At 36.9% G+C, this 22,008-nt stretch overlaps 1 protein-coding gene across 2 annotated transcripts; it reads right to left on the reverse strand.

Annotated features, from left to right (window-relative positions):
- Positions 1-129: 129 nt before the first annotated feature.
- zgc:194930 (uncharacterized protein LOC557813 homolog) lies at positions 130-21,866 on the reverse strand. Of its 2 annotated transcripts, none has more exons than XM_048185274.1 (3): positions 21,162-21,866; positions 7,048-7,100; positions 130-2,468 (listed from the first exon to the last, which is right to left on the reverse strand). In XM_048185274.1, exons 2-3 carry the CDS (start codon positions 7,077-7,079, stop codon positions 1,754-1,756), a joined length of 747 nt encoding a protein of 248 aa, XP_048041231.1. In that variant the 5' UTR covers positions 7,080-7,100; positions 21,162-21,866; the 3' UTR covers positions 130-1,753. The 2 variants fall into 2 exon arrangements, with proteins under 2 accessions (XP_048041231.1, XP_048041230.1); XM_048185273.1 differs by lacking the exon at positions 21,162-21,866 and adding an exon at positions 17,345-17,377.
- Positions 21,867-22,008: the final 142 nt, after the last annotated feature.

The raw sequence follows: 22,008 nt of genomic DNA on the forward strand, positions 1-22,008 counted from the left end.
ACATACTTCAGGACACATCGTACTGTCCAGTGAAGGCTGGAGGGAGATATGATTAGATTATTTACGAGGCCCAATGGCATTATTAGCCACAAGACAGAAACGTCAACAGATTGCATCGCGAGTCTTATGATCAAGCACATTGTTTTTATTTTCCCCTGGTTCATGTGACAATTTAATCCTCTGGTAAAAAGAATTGCAGAAAGAATGCAATATAAACAGTGTATTCACTGTGAATGTGCAGTAGATTCAAATCATTCAATGCAGTCATAGTGCCATGTCATTAGAAAATCAGTTCCTGTCAATAACATTTACTCATTAACAGGTTTAAAAGAAATGATTTTGACCAATACATAAAGTTCAACCAATGCATACTTGGTAAAACATTTGGAAATACTTAATGACCTTCATCAAATAAAAACAAGGACCTTCATAAACTACTGTGCAAAAAACAAAAAAAAAGTATATTCTTGTATATGGGGTTACATTAGGTTTTTTTTATAGAAAATCTAATGTATAGGAACGTCTGCATGAGATAGTGATCATAGTAGGGTTAGGGTTGTTTTCATCAGGCCTCTGATAGTTAACCAGGACTAGTTAAGAGCATAACCCCTGAGCGTAGAGCATCAACTACCATCATTGGCCTGATTCTGCTCTACACGCTGCTGTTTTCAAACCCTAATAGTCCACAGTGCACCATGAACATAAATATACAAGGGTGAATCTCACAAAATCCATCATGAATAGATCATATTTCAAAATATAAAGAAAATAAAATTATATTTTGCATAAATAAAGCCTTTTTTTGTGCCATTAAGATTCTTTGCGTCATTTTTTTTTCATGAAAATTACATACTGTATTTCCCCCTCATATTTATTTAATCGGCACTGTCAAAAATCTCAAAATATATTACTTACATATGTCACGATAGTATTTTTACAGTAAAAATATTTCACTTATACCCCAGTCATTAAACAATACAGAATAAATACGCATTTACGCAAAATATAATTTCAGGTTGAAATCAATTTTCATGAGATTCACCCACAATCTCCTTACATTTCTTGCTGTACAAATAAAGCACATGTCATCCTACAGCACTATGAGGGTATTTATGATATATTCACAGTGTAACAAGCAAGAAATAGCATATTGATCTGTTGAGACTAAGTTGAATGAGCTTAATTTCACTGTATTAAGCAGTTTGATAATTATATAACATCTCTAAAAAGTACGATAAGCGCAGAAGTAACCCCACACCAGGACAGTGGCTTATTTGCTTTTCACCACTTCTTTGTATAGAAAATGTATGAAAATAATTATGTAGTGCTTTGATTTAGCCCGTCCTCCACACAGAAGCTACAGAAGGAGAGAGCTTTCATCACGTTGTGGAGCTGAAATAATATTTGACCATAAGAGTTTATTTCATATTTATGCTGTGTACACAACAGCACTGAGGAAAATCATGCAACAGTCTGTTCTGTTTAGTCTGAGAATAGAGTTGTCCATGCCTCCGAATCGCACAGATGATCTTCATTTGCTCAAGTACATCTCATAAATAGTCCATTTTTGTTGTGTAAACAAGCAGCAGTTCCTGTTATCAAGTCTTTGTTTGATTTTTTACATTCAAAATAAAAGTACCTACAAACAGACTTCATTTTATGATTTGGCTGTATTCAAATGTGGAGAGGGAGCGAGAGAGCGAGTAGGGAAATCTCTCATGTAGTCGCCATTAAGTAGTGCGTCACCTGACCGTCACTCAGAATCCTCTCCCGCAGTCGCTGCGTCCAGGGCAGCCAAGGCCTCGGCCACCATTGATTCAGTGACGCTCACACAATCGATCTCTTTCTCTTGCTCTCCTATCACAATCACTTCTCTCTCCTCTATCGTGAGCTTTGTGTCTGCTGAGGAGAGGCTTGTACTGCTGGTGTGCATGTCCACCGACAGCACGCTTTCCTCATCGGCTGTGTCCGGAGTACCGGCTAGCCTGCTCTTCCTGTCCTCGTCTTCTTCCTCTTGTCCATAGGGATAACCATCCGATCCCTCTGTACCGTCTGTTATCCCACCGCCGCCCAGGCCAGAGTCTCTGAATCTCTCCTCTCGCTTACCCGGTTCCGTTCCCAACATCGACTCGTCCTGTATGGGTTGGTTGGCGCGTAAGTTTGGGACAGCTTTTATGGGTGTCCCCGTGGTCTCGGGCTGGAGGATGTATAGGCTCGGGTCACCCTCCGCTGGGCTCGGTCGGATCTGCTCGCCTGGAATATTAGCATGGAGCCGGTTGATGTGGTTGTTGTCTATGTCGAGTTTGGTTGAGCTGGGGTGGGTGCTGTATCCCAGGTTGTGGAAGCCCTGCTTCTTTTGGATGTGGTCCGCCTCCTCGGGGAATCTTTGAGACTGATACAGAGAGCTGCTGGTGGGGTCCCGCTTTCGACCAGGAACATCTACAGGGACTGAGGGGTCATAGATGTAACTGAAACAAGAGGAGAGTTGAGGAGATGGTTAAATTAAATTACTTTTGGTGGCCTTTTTTTTGAATACACAGCTTCTTTTAAAATACTGTAATAAAATCTGTCTAATAATGGATTACTGTATATATTACTTCATATATCTGGTGACTAAAGATACTTTACAGTGGTGAAAACATGTATTGGAGTTGGAATAGGAAAACATCAAAAAGTCAAATCAATATTTTACAGAGGAATTCCTGTCGTCCCCTCCACCCCATTTTCCATTGGCTTTTGGATAATTGCAGGGAAAAAAAAAAATCTTCACAAATTAACACAGCATTAAGAATTTTGAAGCCTAAATGCATTTGCCAGAAGTAAAACGTTAACCTAGAATGGATCAACACCATTATCACATGACTTGAACATCACCAAAGTTTTTTGATACAATTCTTTGCATCTTTAAAATCTACAAGTTGGAAATTTCAGTTAAAAAAGTTTGCAGGAGCAAAAGTATAACACAACAAGACAAAATGTTTTCCTACTTGGCATGATGACGTTTAATGTCCAAAGTTTAATAACATCTGCAGTCCCATTTAGCCACTTGTTAGCAACTGCCTTTTTCAAGATGTGAAAGCTTAAAGGGATAGTTCACCCAAAAATGACAAATTATCTCATGATTTACTCACCCTCAGTGCTTCCCCATTCATCATTGAGTAATTCACTCTTCAGGACACATCGAACACAGAGTTCACTCTTATGCTGCAAATCAGTGCATAGGGCCGTCTGCCTGAAGCTAGTTATTTTACTTTAAAGTTTTAAATATGGATATTTTTCTTACAAAAACCCATTGCTTTGTTTCAGAAGGCCTTTATTAACCCCTTGGAGCTGTATGGATTTTTCCCGTTCACTACCATTATAAAGCTTGGAGGAGCCAGGATATTTTTAAAGATATCTCCGATTGTGTTTGTCTAAAAGGAGATAGTCATATACACCTAGGATGGCTTGAGGGTGAGTAAATCATAGGATAATTCTCATTTTTTAGTAAACTATCCCTTTAGCAATCATGAGTAGGGTATTACTGATGCATTTTATTTCAGATAAAATAAATGTCAAAATATCTTGAACTTGTGGTAACCACAGACCTTATTTCAGCAATTAACCAAAAACCCATTGACTTCAGAACAATGGAAGTTCAAAAATGCTAACTGCTTTCTGGGTTTTAGGACTTATTCCTGCAACACTCTCATAAATACATTTTAACCAGCTTGTCAAGACCATTAGGATCATTAGAAACTTCCAGACAGATGTGTTGAAGCAAGAAGGTGGTCCTCCAGGAGCAGGATTGGACATCCCTGTACTATATTCATACTACTCTAAATTCACTTTCAGAGATATTGGTTTCTGACTGTGAAATAATCAGTAATTCAATTCAATTTTGATCACAGTCTAGATGCATTTCTGCTAATTTTCTTGATGTTTTCTATATAGCCCTTGGTGCAGACTGGGACAGCATTATTTAAAAATTTACATTATTTTGAATAATTTTTTTTCCATGGCAGCCTATTTTTGTAGTATGATTGATTTCAGATTCACTTGCTTGCTCCTGAATGACATGTAAAACACTGTGGTTGGAAGCTGCAACAATATTCAAAAGTCTGTTCACAAACAAACCCAATTGTTATCCATTTATCCTCCGTACAATCTTGACTGTCATTCTAAATATTCATCTATAAGTTCTTGCTGGTTGTCAATTTCGTCATTATATACAAAATACGGTGTCTTTTTCTATTTTTTTTTCTTAGGGGTGGCGGAGATGTAACCTGATATGCGCAGGGCATTTCAATGCACTCATAATTTGCATAGCACAGGCAAACGGCCTTACTGACGAAAGCACAGTCAGTGTAGCGAAACGACATTTATAAAAACAGGTCTATGAGTGATAACATTGTATCCTGTCCTATTTCCTCTTGTAGGGATTTGTTTTTCCACCTTATGACATAACAATATTTCCATTTCTATCTTTACACCAAATTACACCATACACAGGCAGTAAACAGGGAGAGAACAAAAATTGTGAAAACAACAAGAGAATGAGAGACATGTATCAAAAACTTGTGTGTGTGTGTGTGTGTGTGTGTGTGTGTGTGTGTGTGTCAGCGTGGCAAAATGTGCCTGCTGTATTTGTGTCAGACGCTTCCTGCTGAGATCCTTCTGTTTTTCACACCCTTTGCCCACTGAGAACCCAAATGGAAAAAGAGAGGCAGGTTATTCAGCCAATGTCAAACTCAAAAGATGTTCATGTTCTGTCTGTCCTTTGTGTGTCTCTGCTGTCATATTCCATACATTTACTGTGTTTGATGCAATGTATCACATGAGACTATTTTCATTTTACAGCTTTATTATAAATTCTTCACATGTTTGAGCACCCATTTCTGCTGAAATCCATTTCAGATTAACAGTTTAAGGGTGGATAAAATGGAATTTTCCACTCTACCTGATAGGATAAAAAGTTTTACCCTTAGTAAACATTACCCCTATAAAACAACACACACTGCCTAGTAATTTGAGCTGTTTTTTTCCTGGTAAAAGTTACAACAGAGCAGAATGCTAATGTTTATCAGCAGCAGGATATGGCATAATGCAAGAAAAGCCTAGGAACTCTTCACACTCAATCCACTATAAACAGTTCCCAGACTGCATACTTTTCCCTGTGGATTTTCAAAAATCTACATCTTTTTACCTATATTCCCACAACCCCTTGTGCAATGTAAGAGGGCGATTTTGTGATGTTTAAAGACTTGACTTTAAGTTGAAGAAAAGTGGTCACCGCAATTTTAAATACATTAAATACAATTTTTGTATTGTTTTTGGATTTTTTCACGATATTTTATAGGACAGAAGAATGCAGACAGGAGAGTAGACAAAAGAGAGCAGTAGTGGGGTCAGGTCACAGTTGGACTCGAACCTGGCTCCTCATAAGCCAACTGCACTTAAATGTCTTGAACGTGCACAAGCCGCCACTAGCAAACATGCTAGTTTCTATGACAGAGTTCAAGATAAATGTTTTCATTACTACTGGAGCTGCCAGTTTGTCAAGTTGCAAATGATTATTAAACACCAAGCACAATTATGCAAATGCGGCAGTCCAAATTCGCTCACTTGTTTTCATTCACTTCCTCAAGCAAAATATATTAGTGTCGTAATGTAGGGAATAGTGATTGGGTATAGGGGTTGATTCTGAACAGTCTAAAACTAATTTCACATTGCCAGTCCAAATCCGATTATTTGTGTATCTAATTGTGTATTCTGATCTAAAATTATTGACTGTCCACACTGTTCAGATCCGATTTGGGTGACCATGCTGCTCTTTTATTTTCCGGAATATCTGCACTGGTTTCTATGGCAAGGATGTTGCATTGGTAGGTGTACGGCAAAAACAACAACAACAACAACTGCAACATGGAGGGGTTTGCGATACATATGTTGTAATGTGTACAATGTGTAGCCGCCCGCCGCGCTGGACTACTGCATCTTATGAGGCTGCTGTATGTGTGGCTTTATTATGTGGTATCGTCTCTGCCGGTTTCAAAACATTTATCAGTTATATTGTCATTTTCTGCTCATCCAGCATTTTGCAACAACACAACCTTGTTTCTTTATGTTTTATGTGGCGTGAGAAAGTCATAAACCACGCGAAATCTCAGACTGAGAGAACAGTCAGACTGAAACAAATTTCATGTGATTTTTTTTTTTTTTTTGCCATTCACACTTGCTAAATCTGATTTCAATCTGATATGCACAAAAACTGTATTTGGACTGACTGTCTGAACGTAGCATTAGGCCTATATGCAGATGCAAACAGTAAGTCAGAGATTTATAATTCTGCTCCTGGGATTGAGGGCCACTTTTCTGAAGATATTAACTCCACCTGCTCCAAAAAACCTACTTGGATATTTCTTGTGATCCTGAAAACCTTGATTACATTGTTCATGTGTGTTTAATTAGGTTTAGAGCTAATTTCTGCAGGAAGGTGGCCTTGCAGGAGCTGGATTGGACCTCTGAAGTATATGAAAATGGGCCTATGGTATCAAAATACAATTTTATGTAGTAGTACATCCTTATACTATCTTGCTAAACACTTAGAATTGTATATTTTCATATCATATTAAATGGAGTTAAAATGTGTGGGTGTTGTTCAGCAGATTTGAAACAAAGCCAACCAGACTGCATGTTAAATGCCATAAGAAAGTAGTATTTGCATGAGGCAATTCTTGCAGCTTGAGCTAAGCCCAGAAATGTGACATTCTGAGCAATTAAAGAGCAGTTTGAGAGTGTGAATATCTGTGTGTATTTACTGTGAATTACTGTGAACTCTTTGTATCAAAACAACCCACATATATTTTGAAGTATAAGATATAAACCAAAAGAATACTGACAGGGAACAGAGCATTACTGAATCACAGTTTCAACCAAAAACTGACCTCAGGTCAGCTTTTAAGAGACTACAATCTGAATAACAGCAGCTAAATGAGAAATATCAGGATCTTCAGGACAGAATACTTGAGAATAAAGAATCTCTACCATTTATACATTTTGTCTTACCTTTTTATCATCCTACAGCAACTGCAACCCATCTGGACAGTTGTGTAGAGAACCTGTAGAGACAAAAAGGGGTCACTGTTTGTGCCTGTCGAATAACATTCTAGAGATTGTACATAAACTGTACTTACTACTTACCTTACCATATACGCTTTTATTGTAAAATACTGTCAAATTTTTGAAAGTAAAAATTATAAATTACAATAAAATTTACAGTGAAAAATAGTAAAAGGACATTCCCAGAAGTGATTATATTTAACATTTTGTTTTGTGTTGCATGTTGTTATTTATTTCATGTTTATTTAATAATTTTATAGTATCTTGTGTATAACCCTGTGTACCGTCTACGTATTGGCCATGTTTTATGAACAGGCCACTTATGAAAACCTCTCATTAATCATGTGGCTTTCTATGTAGTGGTTATCAGTACATATTAAAAGGCATCTAAAATGAAAATTTTGTCATTATTTACTCACCCTCAAATTGTTCAAAACCTGTACAGTATGAATTTCTTTCTTTTGCTGAACACAAAAGATGATATTTTGAAGAATGTCGGTAACCAAACAGTTGATGGGCCCCACTGACTTCCATATTATGGAGGGAAAAAAAAGAAAAAAAAACTTTATGGAAGTCAATGGGGCCCATCAACTTTTTGGTTACTGACTTACTTCAAAATATCTTCTTTTATGTTCAACAGATGAACGAAATGAATACAGGTTTGAAACAGAATGACAGAGTTTTCATTTTTGGGTGAAATCTCCCTTTAAGGCACAAAGCAGATTTTGGTAGTTTAAGTATTGGTATATTAACAATATATCACAATTAAATATATGCTGTAAAATATACACGCACCAATAACTCAATCCCGTAATACCTAAAACCTTGTTACCATTTTTTAATGGCGAATTAGAAATGTTGTAATTATTTACCATAAATTTAACAGGACATTTTTACGGTGTACTTGTAGACTGTTGTGTGGATTGAAATGCGCAAGTTACATTTGTTAAAAAGGTATTTGAAGAATGAAGTGTTGTGCCAGAGCTCGGCTGCTGAATCAGTGCTTAGGAGAGTGAACATGATTTCAACAAAGGGCTATTCAGTAGCTGTGCTAATTCTTCACCTCAGCTATTGGAACATGTGGACGTGATCACGGTTATATCAGTGTAAAGAGACCTGCTGACACGGGAGAGAAATCAGAACCGCTCAAGGATAAACTTAAAGTCACCAAACCCTGTTAGCGAACAACTGCGAACCATTGCAGACCATCTTCACAAGCGTACTCAGGTACGTTTTGCTTGTGCACACCAACCAAATGAACCAAAACATGGGTCGTTCCTTTTTTCAAACTCCACCCTCCAAAGATGGCACATATACCCTGCATCCCAATGTGCATACTATCCATTCTAAATAGTATGTGAGATTAGAATAAGTGTGTCCCAAAGCATAGTATGTTGAAAAGAGTATGCCAAAAGTCCCTGGATGGTCTAATATTTCCAGTGGATTTTCGAAGTGTGGATCTGTGCTCACTCTAAAGGCTAATATTGCCCACAACCCACTGCACTACAAACACGAATAAAAAAAACTACAAACATGGCGGATGGGCGCGGCGATGGTTAAGTAAAGAGATTTAGATAAAGAGGTTTGAGTCAACATTCAACATTTAACCTGATAAAAAATATTATTTAATGTTATCTGTGATATATTTCATCTGCAACAACAATTTGAACTTTTATGAAGATCTGTTTGGCCATTAACTTTAAAATGCATCATTATGCAAAAATATGAGGAGAGTTCTCTGCATGAAAGACCTACGGCTGTCAGATCAATGTGCTACTTCTTTTCTCTCCAATACAATAGGAAATTAAATAAAATAAAAAAAGTAGGCTAATTAGATTGTAACACTAATGTCAGCAAACCCATATGTGCAAAATGATTGGCAGGCAGAGAAGTGCACAGATTGGCTAATGTATTCAGATTCTGTTGTGCCATTTACACAGAGACAGGTGTGATCTCTCAGAACAACTATTTCAGTAATATCTGTGAGGCAATATAGGGACATTTCATTTTGTTTAATAGTAACATGACATATGATATTGTCAGGTATATGGCTTCAGGACACAAGGAAGGACAGTCAAATGCGTTTGTGACATTCTGGATTACTCCTTACAGTGGTCGGTCAAATAAAATGTTATTAATACATCCACATTTTGTGAAGAGAAACACAGATGGGTTGACCTTTCCATGGCCCGTCATGCCATTTCAGGCTTTGGCATTTCTTGTGCTCTTTATGAGCAAGTTGCCTTGTAAATAATTGATAGTTCAGTCTGGGGAAAAAATCCATCTAATAGGACAAAGACACTCCCAGACTCTCTCTCTTTCTCCTGAGAGAGACAGCAGCATGGAAAAGTCACCTCACGTGTTATATATGTTAGAGACCAATAAACATTTAAAGCCGAAAGAGAGCAATGCAGAAGAGATCAATATAATTGCATTGGGAAGACCGTTTACATCAGTGTCGTTTCTAATCTAATACTTGCATTTTATTTCACTTAACATTTTAATAGTTTTAATTTTAGTTAACAGCACTGTTTTACAAGACATTTTCATTTAATTATGATGAATTCGTTGCATAACATGTGATTGAAACAAAGACAAAGTCAAAATTTAACAGGTATATCAAGTTGGGCAATATTTGTTGTGCAGGTTTACTGATGAGCCAGTCACTGTGACAGAAAGGCAAATGGTTTAACAAGTGGAAAAATTCAAAACACAGTGCTATTAGACTAGAATACTCTACTGCGAACTGAGTCAACATGACGTCTGTATGTAAAAGAAATCAAATATTTATTGTCTTGAATGCAAGTAAAGAAGAACATTTAATTGATTAAAAACTAACTAACAAGTTGGTTTGGTGTGCACTGCCCTCTAAAAGTTTGGAAACACCCCTGGCAAAGTGTGGTTTTGGATGATATCAGCATAAATCCTTATTTTTTTGCTGTAAATACATTACAGTAACTTGACCTTAACATTGAAGACCAGCAATAATCATTTTCATTTTGATTACATAATGATGGCAATATATACATGTCAAAGTCAGACATGCCCCTTTGCCAGCTGTGATGCCTGGTTACTGGTTTAACCCTTAAATGCATGACTGTTTCACCAATCATTCTTACATATTCGGGTCTTTATCGACCCGGATCTATATCCAACACAGAAGGATCTCTACCTGTCACAATAATATAAAACTCCTTTGATATTAGAGTAACAATTACAGAAGAATAAAATAAAGCATATTTTGTTACCTTTTGGAGCTTGAAAGGGCTCAGTTTGAGCAGATGTTTTATGCCATCTTCACTGTCCTCGTCAGAGCTCATTTCCCAGTAAATTCAGCAAATAATGGGCTAGTTTTATGTTTGAGGTCACGAAAATGCGCCCATTCGCGATCTCAAATGTATTCTCAAAACTATATAATTTTCAACATCTTCAAAATCAATATTTCGATCGCTAACAGCTTCACCAGATCAATCCAATAACAGTTACAGTCATATTTGATTGCGTACAGAACTTGCTCTGCAGTAAATCGCTGAGCCATTTCATGTTTTTCTTATTATTTCGTTTTCTGTCTAAATGAGTCATCACTTCAGCATTGTGTATCAGACATTGCCACCTTGTGGAATAAAGGTGAATTGCACTTATTCCATCATCTAAGATTTAATTATTGTTGTGCAGAAAAAATATACATACACTCATACACACCTCGGGTCGATAGCGACCCTATACAATTTTAACAAAAATTGAATACAAAAATAGGCATTCTTTTATAATTTTATGATTTTTTTATTGTTATATTCTTTATAATGAATTGATTGAGGAATACCAAGAAGGTTGATGTCTAACTTTAAAAAATGAACGAGGAGGAGGGTAGTTAATGAAGTCCTGGGTCACTAAAGACCCAAGGTATGCATTTAAGGGTTAAACTTGGCCCAGGTTTGTAAAAGATTTTTGGGTCAGCACACCTTAATAGCTTCAACAATTGATTGCCAATTAAGTTTAGAATACAATGACCAACCAATTAGAACCCAGTTTAGGTCAGATAGCTGCTAATGGTGCATATTTTGATGAATCGAAAATTTATGTATAAACTGTTTATAATAAAATATGTTTTCGTAGTTTGTGTTGTCCTTTATCAGTGCAAAATTATCACAAATCAAAAAGGATTCATGCCAATATTGTCCAAAACCCCACTTTTCTAGGGCGTTTCCAAACTTTTGGAGGACAATGTATACATGACATTCATACAATTTTAAGTATACTGTAATTCTATTAACTGTATTATTAAGCTACTCTATTCATAATTTGGAAGACATTTATACACAAATTATCCTAAAACGTATAGCTCACACTTACAGCTCTCAGGCCATTGCCATGGACACAAGAAACTGGCTAGAGCTTTGCAAGGTGATTAGCAGCCAGATGTGGTACACAGCAGACACCTGTTTGACAGCAGGGATATAACACGGGCACCTGGCAACCTCTTTGTTAGCTTCTAGGGATTACTGCATTTTACAGCAGTCAACATAGCACACCGTCTTCCTTTCCATCAATACACTGACATTTATAAACCATGGCTATGTAGTAGAAACGTGAAAAATGTAATTTTGTTAATAAAACATCATGTAACACAAGTTCGCGAGGAACACTTTCAAATTATCTACATAGCTGACTCACTTTTGTTCCTCGAAAGTTTTCTGCATCCTTCCGTCACTCTGACTCCTCACTATTGGCTGGTTCCCATCCTAGCCAGGGATACGGCGAAAGTACTCGGGCCAAATCCCTCGCTCGGAGCCCTTCCCTTGGACAGCATGCCAAATACACATACTCTTTTACTATGTCTGATTATTTGTAAGTGTGAACTCGTGAAAGGGGTGGTGGGGGGTTACGCTACATCCTATGCCTTCTCTATTCAACTTACGAAAAAAGCTCAACTGACGTGATGCCAGTTTACACTTTCTTCATAAGTTGAATACGGAAGTTGGTCTGGCGGAAGCTAGATATTTTACTTCATAACTTGTTAAATATGGATATCTGCTTCAGAAGAACTTTATTAACCCCCCTGGAGCCCAAAGCATCAGGATATTTATTAAAATATCTCCAATTGTGTTCATCAGAAAGAAGAAAGTCTTATACACCTAGGATGGCTTGAGTGTGAGTAAAGCTTGGGTTAAGTTTAATTTGAAAGTGAACTAATCCTTTAACGGTCAAATTTATGGAGGCGTTGAAGGCCTTTATTAACCCCCCGGAGCCATATGAAGTACGTTTATGATAGATGGATGTGGATGGAAGCACTTTCTTCAGCTCATACTCGTTGATCCCGCTCACTGCCATTATAAAGCTTTGATGTGTCAGGATATTCATTAACATATCTCCGATTGTGTTCATCAGAGAGAAGAAAGTCATATACACCTACAGTAGGATGGCTTGAGGGTGAGTAAAGCTTGGGGTAATGTCCATTTGAAAGTGAACTAATCCTTTAATGGGCAGAAATACAAAAATACTGAAGTTGGATTTGTAGTTTTAAAAAAAAAAGATGACAAATTTAGCAGACAAACAGGGATATCTGAGTGCAGGTAACGAAGAAGAGTACAAATTGTTAATTTATGTACATATACTAGCACTGACATTGCACCAACACAACGATGGTTGAAAAATCAGCAAAATTACCATCTAAATCCATCATGAATTTCAGCCCTAACCATACTCTTTAAGAAACACATAACAGGATCTTTCTAGAAGCTCTTATCAAAGATGACCAGAAGATTAACAGATTGCAAGAGAATTTGACATGAAGTTACGATGAATGGCATATCCAGACTCTATATGCAGAATTGAAATTCCTGGGAGATTACTGTAGATTGCGGGCTGAAACCGAGGCAGATTGAAATCTGAGCTATATGCCATTGGCAGACATTTTTCCATTGGAATAAATTGGAGAAGGGAATTTCTCATCACTGTAGAATGTGTGCCCTCCAGCTCAGCTTTCTGGCCTGCACCTTGAAAGTGACAAATGCTTAATCTCCTGCAACAAAATGAGGGGGCTTTTCCATTCCTCAGCCCTTAACCTATAAGACACACACACAAGCAGGTAGGCATTCACACACACAGCGATGGCATTAAATCACAGACTTACGTATTTAAGCTCAAAGGCAGACACACAGTATTACTGATCCACACACACACACACACACACACACACACACACACACACACACACACACACACACAAATACTTTTTAGAAGATGCTCTACTCTGAGCATTACTCAAACGTTCAAATCCCTTCAACTGGTTCAGCTGCGGTGTGTGCCAGCACAAACCTACACACATGCACTGGCCTTCCACAGCCAAGATAAACAAACACACAAGCCACTAACGGTTCATTTCCTTTCAATTTGTTGAGAACAATTTGAAGCAAACAGGCAGATAAACCAGTATGAAGAGATAATTAGAGCTATTAATGACCAACTGATTTCACTTATACAGCTCTGACACACTGAAATCCTCTCACAGACACCTGTAAGAGGCTGCCACATTCCTGTTTTCTTAGATTATTGCTTCATAGAAATCAGCTTATAATTGGGTGTTTGACCTTTTCACGCTCTCACTAGTTTGTCTAATTTGTCTACTAACACTTTTCAACTGTACATACATGTCTCACTGAAGAATTCTGTCATTTTTTTTGTAAAAGACTAACATTTCCACCACATATCAAATTATATTTTGAGTGTAATGGTGGAAATAACATTTCAAACCTTTTTGGAATAAAATAACCAGCTCCTTTGTCTTGCTATGGCTAATTTCATAGCTAGAATCGTATGAATACAACATAAAATGAAATAATATAATTACATCTTGTTTCTCGTTGTTGTTTCTTTTCTTTTTAAACACACGTCATGTCTCATATTTCACTGAAACTGTTCACATCTTGGTAAACAAGTACATTAACTATTTACAAAACTTTTTTCAGGGCAGTTGTTGGTCCTGATGGAAATGACGCTGAGGTGACATAATTTATGAAAAAATGATGCAAATAAATTTTATATAATACATTTTGAAATGGTTTATGATTAGTTAAAATCATTATAAATTTAGGTTAAACTTTATTTTAAGGTGTCCTTGTTACAGTGTAATTATACATTTAAAGGATTAGTTCACTTTAAAATTAAAATCACCACAAGATTTACTCACCCTCAAGCCATCTTAGGTGTATATGACTTTCTTCTTTCTGATGAACACATTTGGGGTTGTATTAATAAATGTCCTGACGCATCCAAGCTTTATAATGGCAGTGAATGGGACCAACGAGTTTGAAGCTCAAGAAAATGCATCAGCTGCATCCATCATAAACGTATGCCACATGGCTCTGTGGGTAAATAAAGGTCTTCTGAAGTGAAGCGATGTGTTTGTGTAAAAAAAATATGCATATTTAACAAGTTATAAAGTAAAATATCTAGCTTCCGCCAGACCGCCTTCCGTATTCAACTTACGGTGAAAGTAACGCCTCTCGCAGTTCGAAATGCTTATGTTACGTCTTACGCCTTTTTTCGTAAGTTGAATACGGAAGGTGGTCTGGCGGATGCTAGATATTTTACTTTATAACTTAAATATGGATATTTTTCTTACACAAATGCATCGCTTCGCTTCATAAGGCCTTTATTAACCCCCTGGGAGCAATGCGGAGTACGTTTATGATGGTTGGATGCACTTTCTTGAGCTTCATACTTGTTGGTCCCGTTCACTGCCATTATAAAGCTTGGATGTGTCAGGATATTTATTAATATAACTCCGATTGTGTTCACCAGAAAGAAGAAAGTCAAAAACACCTAGGATGGAAGTAAATCTTGGGGTAATTTTCATTTTAAAGTGAACTGATGCTTTAAGTAGTGAGTAATATTAATTAACTACGTGTACCTACTATAGGGTTATGATTAGGTTTGCTGTAGGGTTAGTTACATGTAATTATGTATATTTATTACTATATAATAACTACATGTAACGTGTAACAAGGACGCTGTAAAAAAAAAAAAGTGTTACCTAATTTTGTGTTGTATAATTTATTTTTTTATTACATAAGAATATTTTATATGTGTTGTTTAAGAACAAATGTCTGGCTCTGGGACAAGGGTAAAATAATAAAATCCATCTATAAAAGGTGTTTGAAAAGCATGAATGATAAAAGGCATTGCAAGAAGTTTTCAAGACATTTTAGGGCGCTTTCACACTTGGTTCGATTGCCTGTTCCGAACCTGAGATTGATTGCTTCCCCCCTTGGATTGTGTTCACATTATTATTTTGGTCCCAACCGTTTCATGCGTTTGCATCAAAGCAGCAGCTGACGTAGAAGGCGATGGCAAAATGCATAGTGTTATTCACTTCACTTTTATATTTTGGATTTTGAACCTTTGGTTTTGTCAGCACATACTGACACTTGCGTCCATCTGCCGTGAACGTACTGCAAATGTTCTAATGAGCGCGGGAGTCAATTTCTGCTGAAGGTGAGCAGAAATTCTATATTCATTCTCTCTGCTTGCAGTGCTTCAGTGTCTATAGCTGAAAAAACACTCAGCTTCTTTACATTACATCCACACTATTTGTTGTGTGCATCTACTTAATGTGCGAGTGAACAGGAAGCTGATCTCTGTTGTGGCAGCACCTCACTTTAGTCTACTAGTCTAAAATGCTGGTTTGTGCTATCAGTCAAAACATTACACAACCCTTTTCACCCGAACACAGGAAAGAAACAAATTTACATTTCTACAGATCAAACGCACACACAGTTCTGGGTCATTAACAAGGACTTACATTTAGATATACGCCTCTAGGGTAATGGCTTACTGTTAAACACTAGTTTTGACCTTAACGACACGGCCAATGTTTCACTAAGTGCATTGACTAATACACAAACAGAGAGAGAGGGATGGTAAAGGATATTAGGTTATCCACCAGCACGGTGTGTGTGTGTGTGTGTGTAACTGAGTATTGGATGATGTGTCTGTCTTGTACAGGTGGAGGGTTACTACATAGAGGGATCAGATTCATGAAGGTGTGGTTTAGACAAGTGGGAAAACTGGTTTAGCATTTCTTTTTCCCTCAGCATGTGTTATGCTCTCGTTCATTTTTATTTATGCCATATGGAAACAAACAGATGGCATAGAATTGACAAGGGTCATTAACAATCAAAGAAACATGAAGAATCCATCACAAAGCTGGAAACATTTAAAAGTGTAATTTCAGTTAAATAAACATACAGACAGACAGGGGAATATTATCTGGTTGGATCTAAATAAAACTGACTTTCCAATGGCAAACATCTCTCACACATTTCTCCATATCTTTGGACTAGCTAAACATCACATCCATGTAAAATATAAATGCGTTCAAAGCTCCTTTTAAATATGTCTTGTAAAGCGACCAAATATGGGTGTGTTGCTCTGGACACTGTTGCCATGGCCTCATTACCAGAAGACCAGCGCGTGCAGAATCAGCCCTCTTGAGAATGCCTATATCATCAATTAATACTGTGCTAAATATACAAAACAAGGATCCACCTTACATCCTGTGAGAGGTATCTCCAAACACACACACGGCTAGCTATTATTCAGCTGTTTCAATTTATGATGTTTTTTTTATGTTTTTAGTGTTTTTATGTTTATGGGTTTTTAGTCATACTGACAAAACAGAGTCATTCTTTTGTATTTAGTTGCTTGTAGCACTAAAATTGCAACAAGTCCTCAAATGCCGCTTCCTTTTACACAAACACTTATTTTTTTATCAGATATAAGACAATATCTGATTATCGTAACCATGTACATAAATCGAGTTAACAACTTAGCCCTATAACAAGTGAAATTGTGAGGTTGTTACTTTAAGATTTCTACCTCATCTGACCATTGAAAAATACTTTTGTAACCAAAATGTAGTTAGGTTGATGCCTAATAAATAATATTTTAACTTGAATAAAACCAGTTACCACATGAGAGAATAATACAGCCTTTAAAAAAGTACACTTTTTTTTTATGTACCAAAAAAAAAAAAGGCTGAAATTCAGAAAGGTTAAAAACAGTAAATGAAGGATGCCTGGGAATCAAACTCTACAAATTCCAATTGAAGAAATAGGTATAATTGGCAACTATATGTCCAGCTTCACTTAAGAAATCCTGTTTTCAGATTATGTCTAGTATGATCGATTTGATATTATATTAAAGGGTTAGTTCACCCAAAATTCTGTCATTAATTACTCACCCTCATGTCGTTCCACACCCGTAAGACCTTCGTTCCTCTTCAGAACATAAATTAAGATATTTTTTGAAGAAATCCATGAGGTATATGACTCGTCCATAGACAGCAATATAATCACCACAAAGTCCTGAGAAGTAGTAAAGACATTATTAAAACAGTCGACATGACTACAGTGGTTCAACCTTAATTTTATGAAGCGACAAGAATACTTTTTGCAAAAACAAAACAAAAATAACGACTTTATTTAACAATCTCTTCTCTTCCCTGTCATTATCCTTAACGCAGTTTCTACAATAAGCACAGTGAAGGCTTCCATGTTTACGTACGTACATACATGTGATGCTGATGCAGCAGCCGGCCAATAATGAGTCTGCGTTCTGATGTAGAGCCTGAAAGTGCTGAACGTGATCAACGTATGAGAATAACACAGAAGAGAAGATATTGTTGAATAAAGTCATTATTTTTGTTTTGTTTTTGCGCAAAAAAAGTATTCTCATCACGTCATAATATTAAGGTTGAACCACTGCAGTCACGTGGACTGTTTTAATGGTGTCTTTAGTAACTTTCTGGACCTTGAAAGCGTTGATTATATTTCTGTCTATGGGCGACTCTCGGATTTCATCAAAATATCTTAATTTGTGTTCTGAAGATGAACAAAGGTCTTATGGGTGTGGAACGACATGAGGTTGAGTAATAAATGACAGAATTTTCATTTTTGGGTGAACTAACCCTTTAACTGTTATGTATATATATTTGCACAACCCTTCAAAAGTTTGGGGTGGGTAAGATTTTTTTATGTTTTTGAAAGAAGACTCTTAATATACAGTATATTGAACTATATGTGTTCTTACATAAAACATTATACAGTGCCAATTGAATTACAGTAAATGTTAATTCAACCGACAGCATAGCACCAAATCATCATAGATCATCGAATTAACATTTCCAATCATTTACATCTTGACTGCAGTTCCAAAATTAACTATACCAAAAAGGAGCTGCAAAACCTTATTCAGTACATCTATGAATGCTGTGTTATTACATGGACTACACTTGAAGTCTACGCAACACTAGCGCTCATGATCAGAGATCCACAGTCATGGGATCACACAAGATGGAAGACGCATTAACACACAAGCCCTGGGTGGTTTGTGCATCACACAACATGCTTTTTTTTTACAAAAAAAAAAATCCTTATCACCATTAAACGTGCTGTCTTTCAAACAGAGACGTGCTTACAAAGTGGGAAATGGCTAAAGGGAAAGAGATGGAGAGATTAAAACTGTGAATAGTGAACCATGGAAAACGAAGCAGCTTTGTGTTGCACAATGTCACGCTCAGATGCACAATGTAGGCTAGTCTGTGTACACACTAGCAGTGTAAATGTCAAGGTAAAATGCCGGAGCCTGATGGAGCACGAGGCCCAGTGGCCCTTTGTTGGGCACCTCAGACCACACCTTGCTCAGTACAGCAGACCTTGCTCAAAAGTAAACAATGAGTCTTGACTGTAAACACCTAGACAAACTGCATAAACCTGCTCAGTCCCCCCCTCACAGCTACTGTAAACATTAACACAAGCCTACCGGGCACATACATAGACCGACTACCTGAAAAAGGCTAGATTATACTTTACATTTTGAAAAGTATATCAAAATCACTTTTGGTTGAGCTTTAAAAGTCGTCCCCTTGGAATTATAAGGTTCTATAAATTGAGTTATTCGCATATTCTTATTCTGTGACAAATTATTTACATCATGTGATGTTTTTGGTAATGTTGAGTACATTTGGGGACTTTTTATTTAGAAAACAAAAAGGTCCAATGGAATGCAAAAACTTTGAAGCTCAATATCTCAAAACTGCTCAGAATGCAGATAGAACATTATAATTCCAAGGGGATGAAGTGTCAAAAATGATGTCATTTAATTCTCTATAATGTTCAAAAGTTTGGTAATATTTTTTTGAAAAAAGTCTTAAATTTAAAATTTTTCTGTTTTAAAGGTGCCCTAGAATCAAAATTTGAATTTACCTCGGCATAGTTAAATAACAAGAGTTCAGTACATGGAAATGACATACATTGAGTTTCAAACCCCATTGCTTCCTCCTTCTTATGTAAATCTCATTTGTTTAAAAGACTTCCGGAAAACACACGGATCTCAACATAACACCGACTGTTACGTAACAGTCGGGATCATTAATATGTATGACCCCAATATTTGCATATATGCCAGCCCATGTTCAAGGCATTAGACAAGGTAAGGCAGTATTAACGTCTAAAGCAAGCAAGAACAACAGCGAAAAATGGCAGATGGAGCAATAATAACTGACATGATCCATGATAGCATGATATTTTTACTGATATTTGTAAATTGTCTTTCTAAATGTTTCGTTAGCATGTTGCTAATGTACTGTTAAATGTGGTTCAAGTTACCATCATTTCTTACTGTATTCTCAGAGACAAGAGCCGTCGCTATTTTCTTTTTTAAACATTTGCAGTCTGTATAATTCATAAACACAACTTCTTTCTTTGTAAATCTCTCCAACAGTGCATTAGCCGTTAGCCACGGATCACAGCCTCAAATTCTTTCAGAATCAAACGTAAACAATATAACAGTATACAATACTCACATAATCCGACGCATGCATACAGCATGCATGACGCACATCTTGTAAAGATCCATTTGAGGGTTATATTAGCTGTGTGAACTTTGTAAATGCACTGTAATATAGTCGAGAGCTCGTGTGGCAGGGAGCTGGCGAATTAAAGGGGTGGTGCGCTGCCAAAATCAGTGTATATTTAATGATGCCCCAAAATAGGCAGTTAAAAAAATTAATTACACAAAATCTATGGGTTATTTTGAGCTGAAACTTCACAGACACATTCAGGAGACACCTTAGACTTATATTACATCTTGTGAAAAAGTATTCTTGGGCACCTTTAATATATATATTCCTGTGTGGTCAAAGTTGAATTTTTAGCAGTCATTACTCCAGTCTTCAGTGTCACATGATCCTTCAGTCAGAAATCTGCACCTTTTACAAACTGTACACCTTCACCTATAAGGTAAAAGACTTCAACTACTGCCATCGGTTCACAATAAAAGTAATGGCAATGACAATAAATGGTGATTTGTTCAATTACTCAGTGCACAGCTGTTAAAACCTCAATGAATAGGGAGATTTTCAGTGAATAACAACATACATTTCAGTCTGTTCTTCACACAAAGCTCTCATATAGCCTCAGAAGTCTTAAGCAGACAAGTCACATGGACAACTTTTATCATATTATCTTTGTCAATCACGGTTGTAATTGTAATTGCAGGGGAAATGTGGCTTAGCACAGACTCTCAACATTCTCCAATTGTGTTCCATAGAAGAAAAAGTGTAGAAGAAAGATTTTTTATTTTGGAGTGAACTATCTCTTTAACAGTGCAGGCGCAAAAAAACTAGGCTACACAAAGTAGTCTACACTACAACACCTCCATGACAAGGTAAACCCGTGTTTCTTCTGGCGTACAAATACAGGCACAGTAGGAGCACATTTAAAACAACATTTAAAATAGGTATTACCAAACACCAGTTAATCGATAGAACTAACTTATTGTGTTGTTTAACTCCCTCATATTCACGAAAAAGCGATGATGCTGGCAAAAAAAGGTATTTTTAGTTCTAATAAAGTAGACTTTATTTACTGTCTATGTTTTAAAGATGTATTTACATATTGTCCAAACGTACATCCCGTCTATACTGAGCTCTACGCAACAGGTGAGAGGAAAAACTTCAGCTCTTATGTGATAAAGAAGCGTTAAGAGAAAACCTTTACCTGTTACACTGATGATGAAGGTGTGGCAGTTGTTTGCCAGAGGGGCTACAATTTCACAGATAACTCCGGCGTACATTTATTTTCCCAATTCGTATCTCCTATTGTACTAAAACAGAAGCGAACTCAAGTAGCGAAGTGTCCCAAAAACTTCTTCCATGGCCAGAAGACGTCGCGCGCACATCGCAGCCGTTTCCTCCTCCTTCTTTATGTTTATTTTCCCCTTGTGTTTCTGCTTCCGAGTAGAGGAAGGTCCCCCGTGACTCCGCTCTGCCGTGCCTCCTGCACACGTCCATTTAAATTTCAGATGGCAGTCTGACTCCAAGGAAGGGCCTGTGCTCGCCACGATAATGACAAACCATGTGACGAGGGATCAGGAAAACGCAGCGAACTGGGAAACACCGTTTAAACCATTAGCACGCGGAGAAATAATTAAGTTACAGCAACACAAATGACCGTCATGCAATGTTAGGCTGGACAGGTGCATTCAAGTAAATCTGGACAAAATAAAGCAATAAAAGCTGAACTGTTCTGCATATAATATGTTTATAATATTATAATATTTATTAGCCTATTACAATAAATATATGTTGTAAAAAGTGAACTTTCACACCTATTACAATACTTAAGTCATATCAGTGTGACCTACTAAAAGTTTTAAATGCTATGGAGTAAATACTACTGGCTTTATCTCATTAATCCTTCCGTTATTGGTCAGAGTGTTTGCTCAACATTAATCAGTAGTCAGGAGCAGAGAGTGTGTGATGCCACGGGTTAAGCAATAATCTGATCGACTAGTCTGAATTTTTGTGATAAATGATCATTCTCACCTTTAAAAGGCAGCTAAGGG

This window comes from Megalobrama amblycephala, linkage group LG3, assembly GCF_018812025.1.
Source record: "Megalobrama amblycephala isolate DHTTF-2021 linkage group LG3, ASM1881202v1, whole genome shotgun sequence".
NCBI lineage: Eukaryota > Metazoa > Chordata > Actinopteri > Cypriniformes > Xenocyprididae > Megalobrama > Megalobrama amblycephala.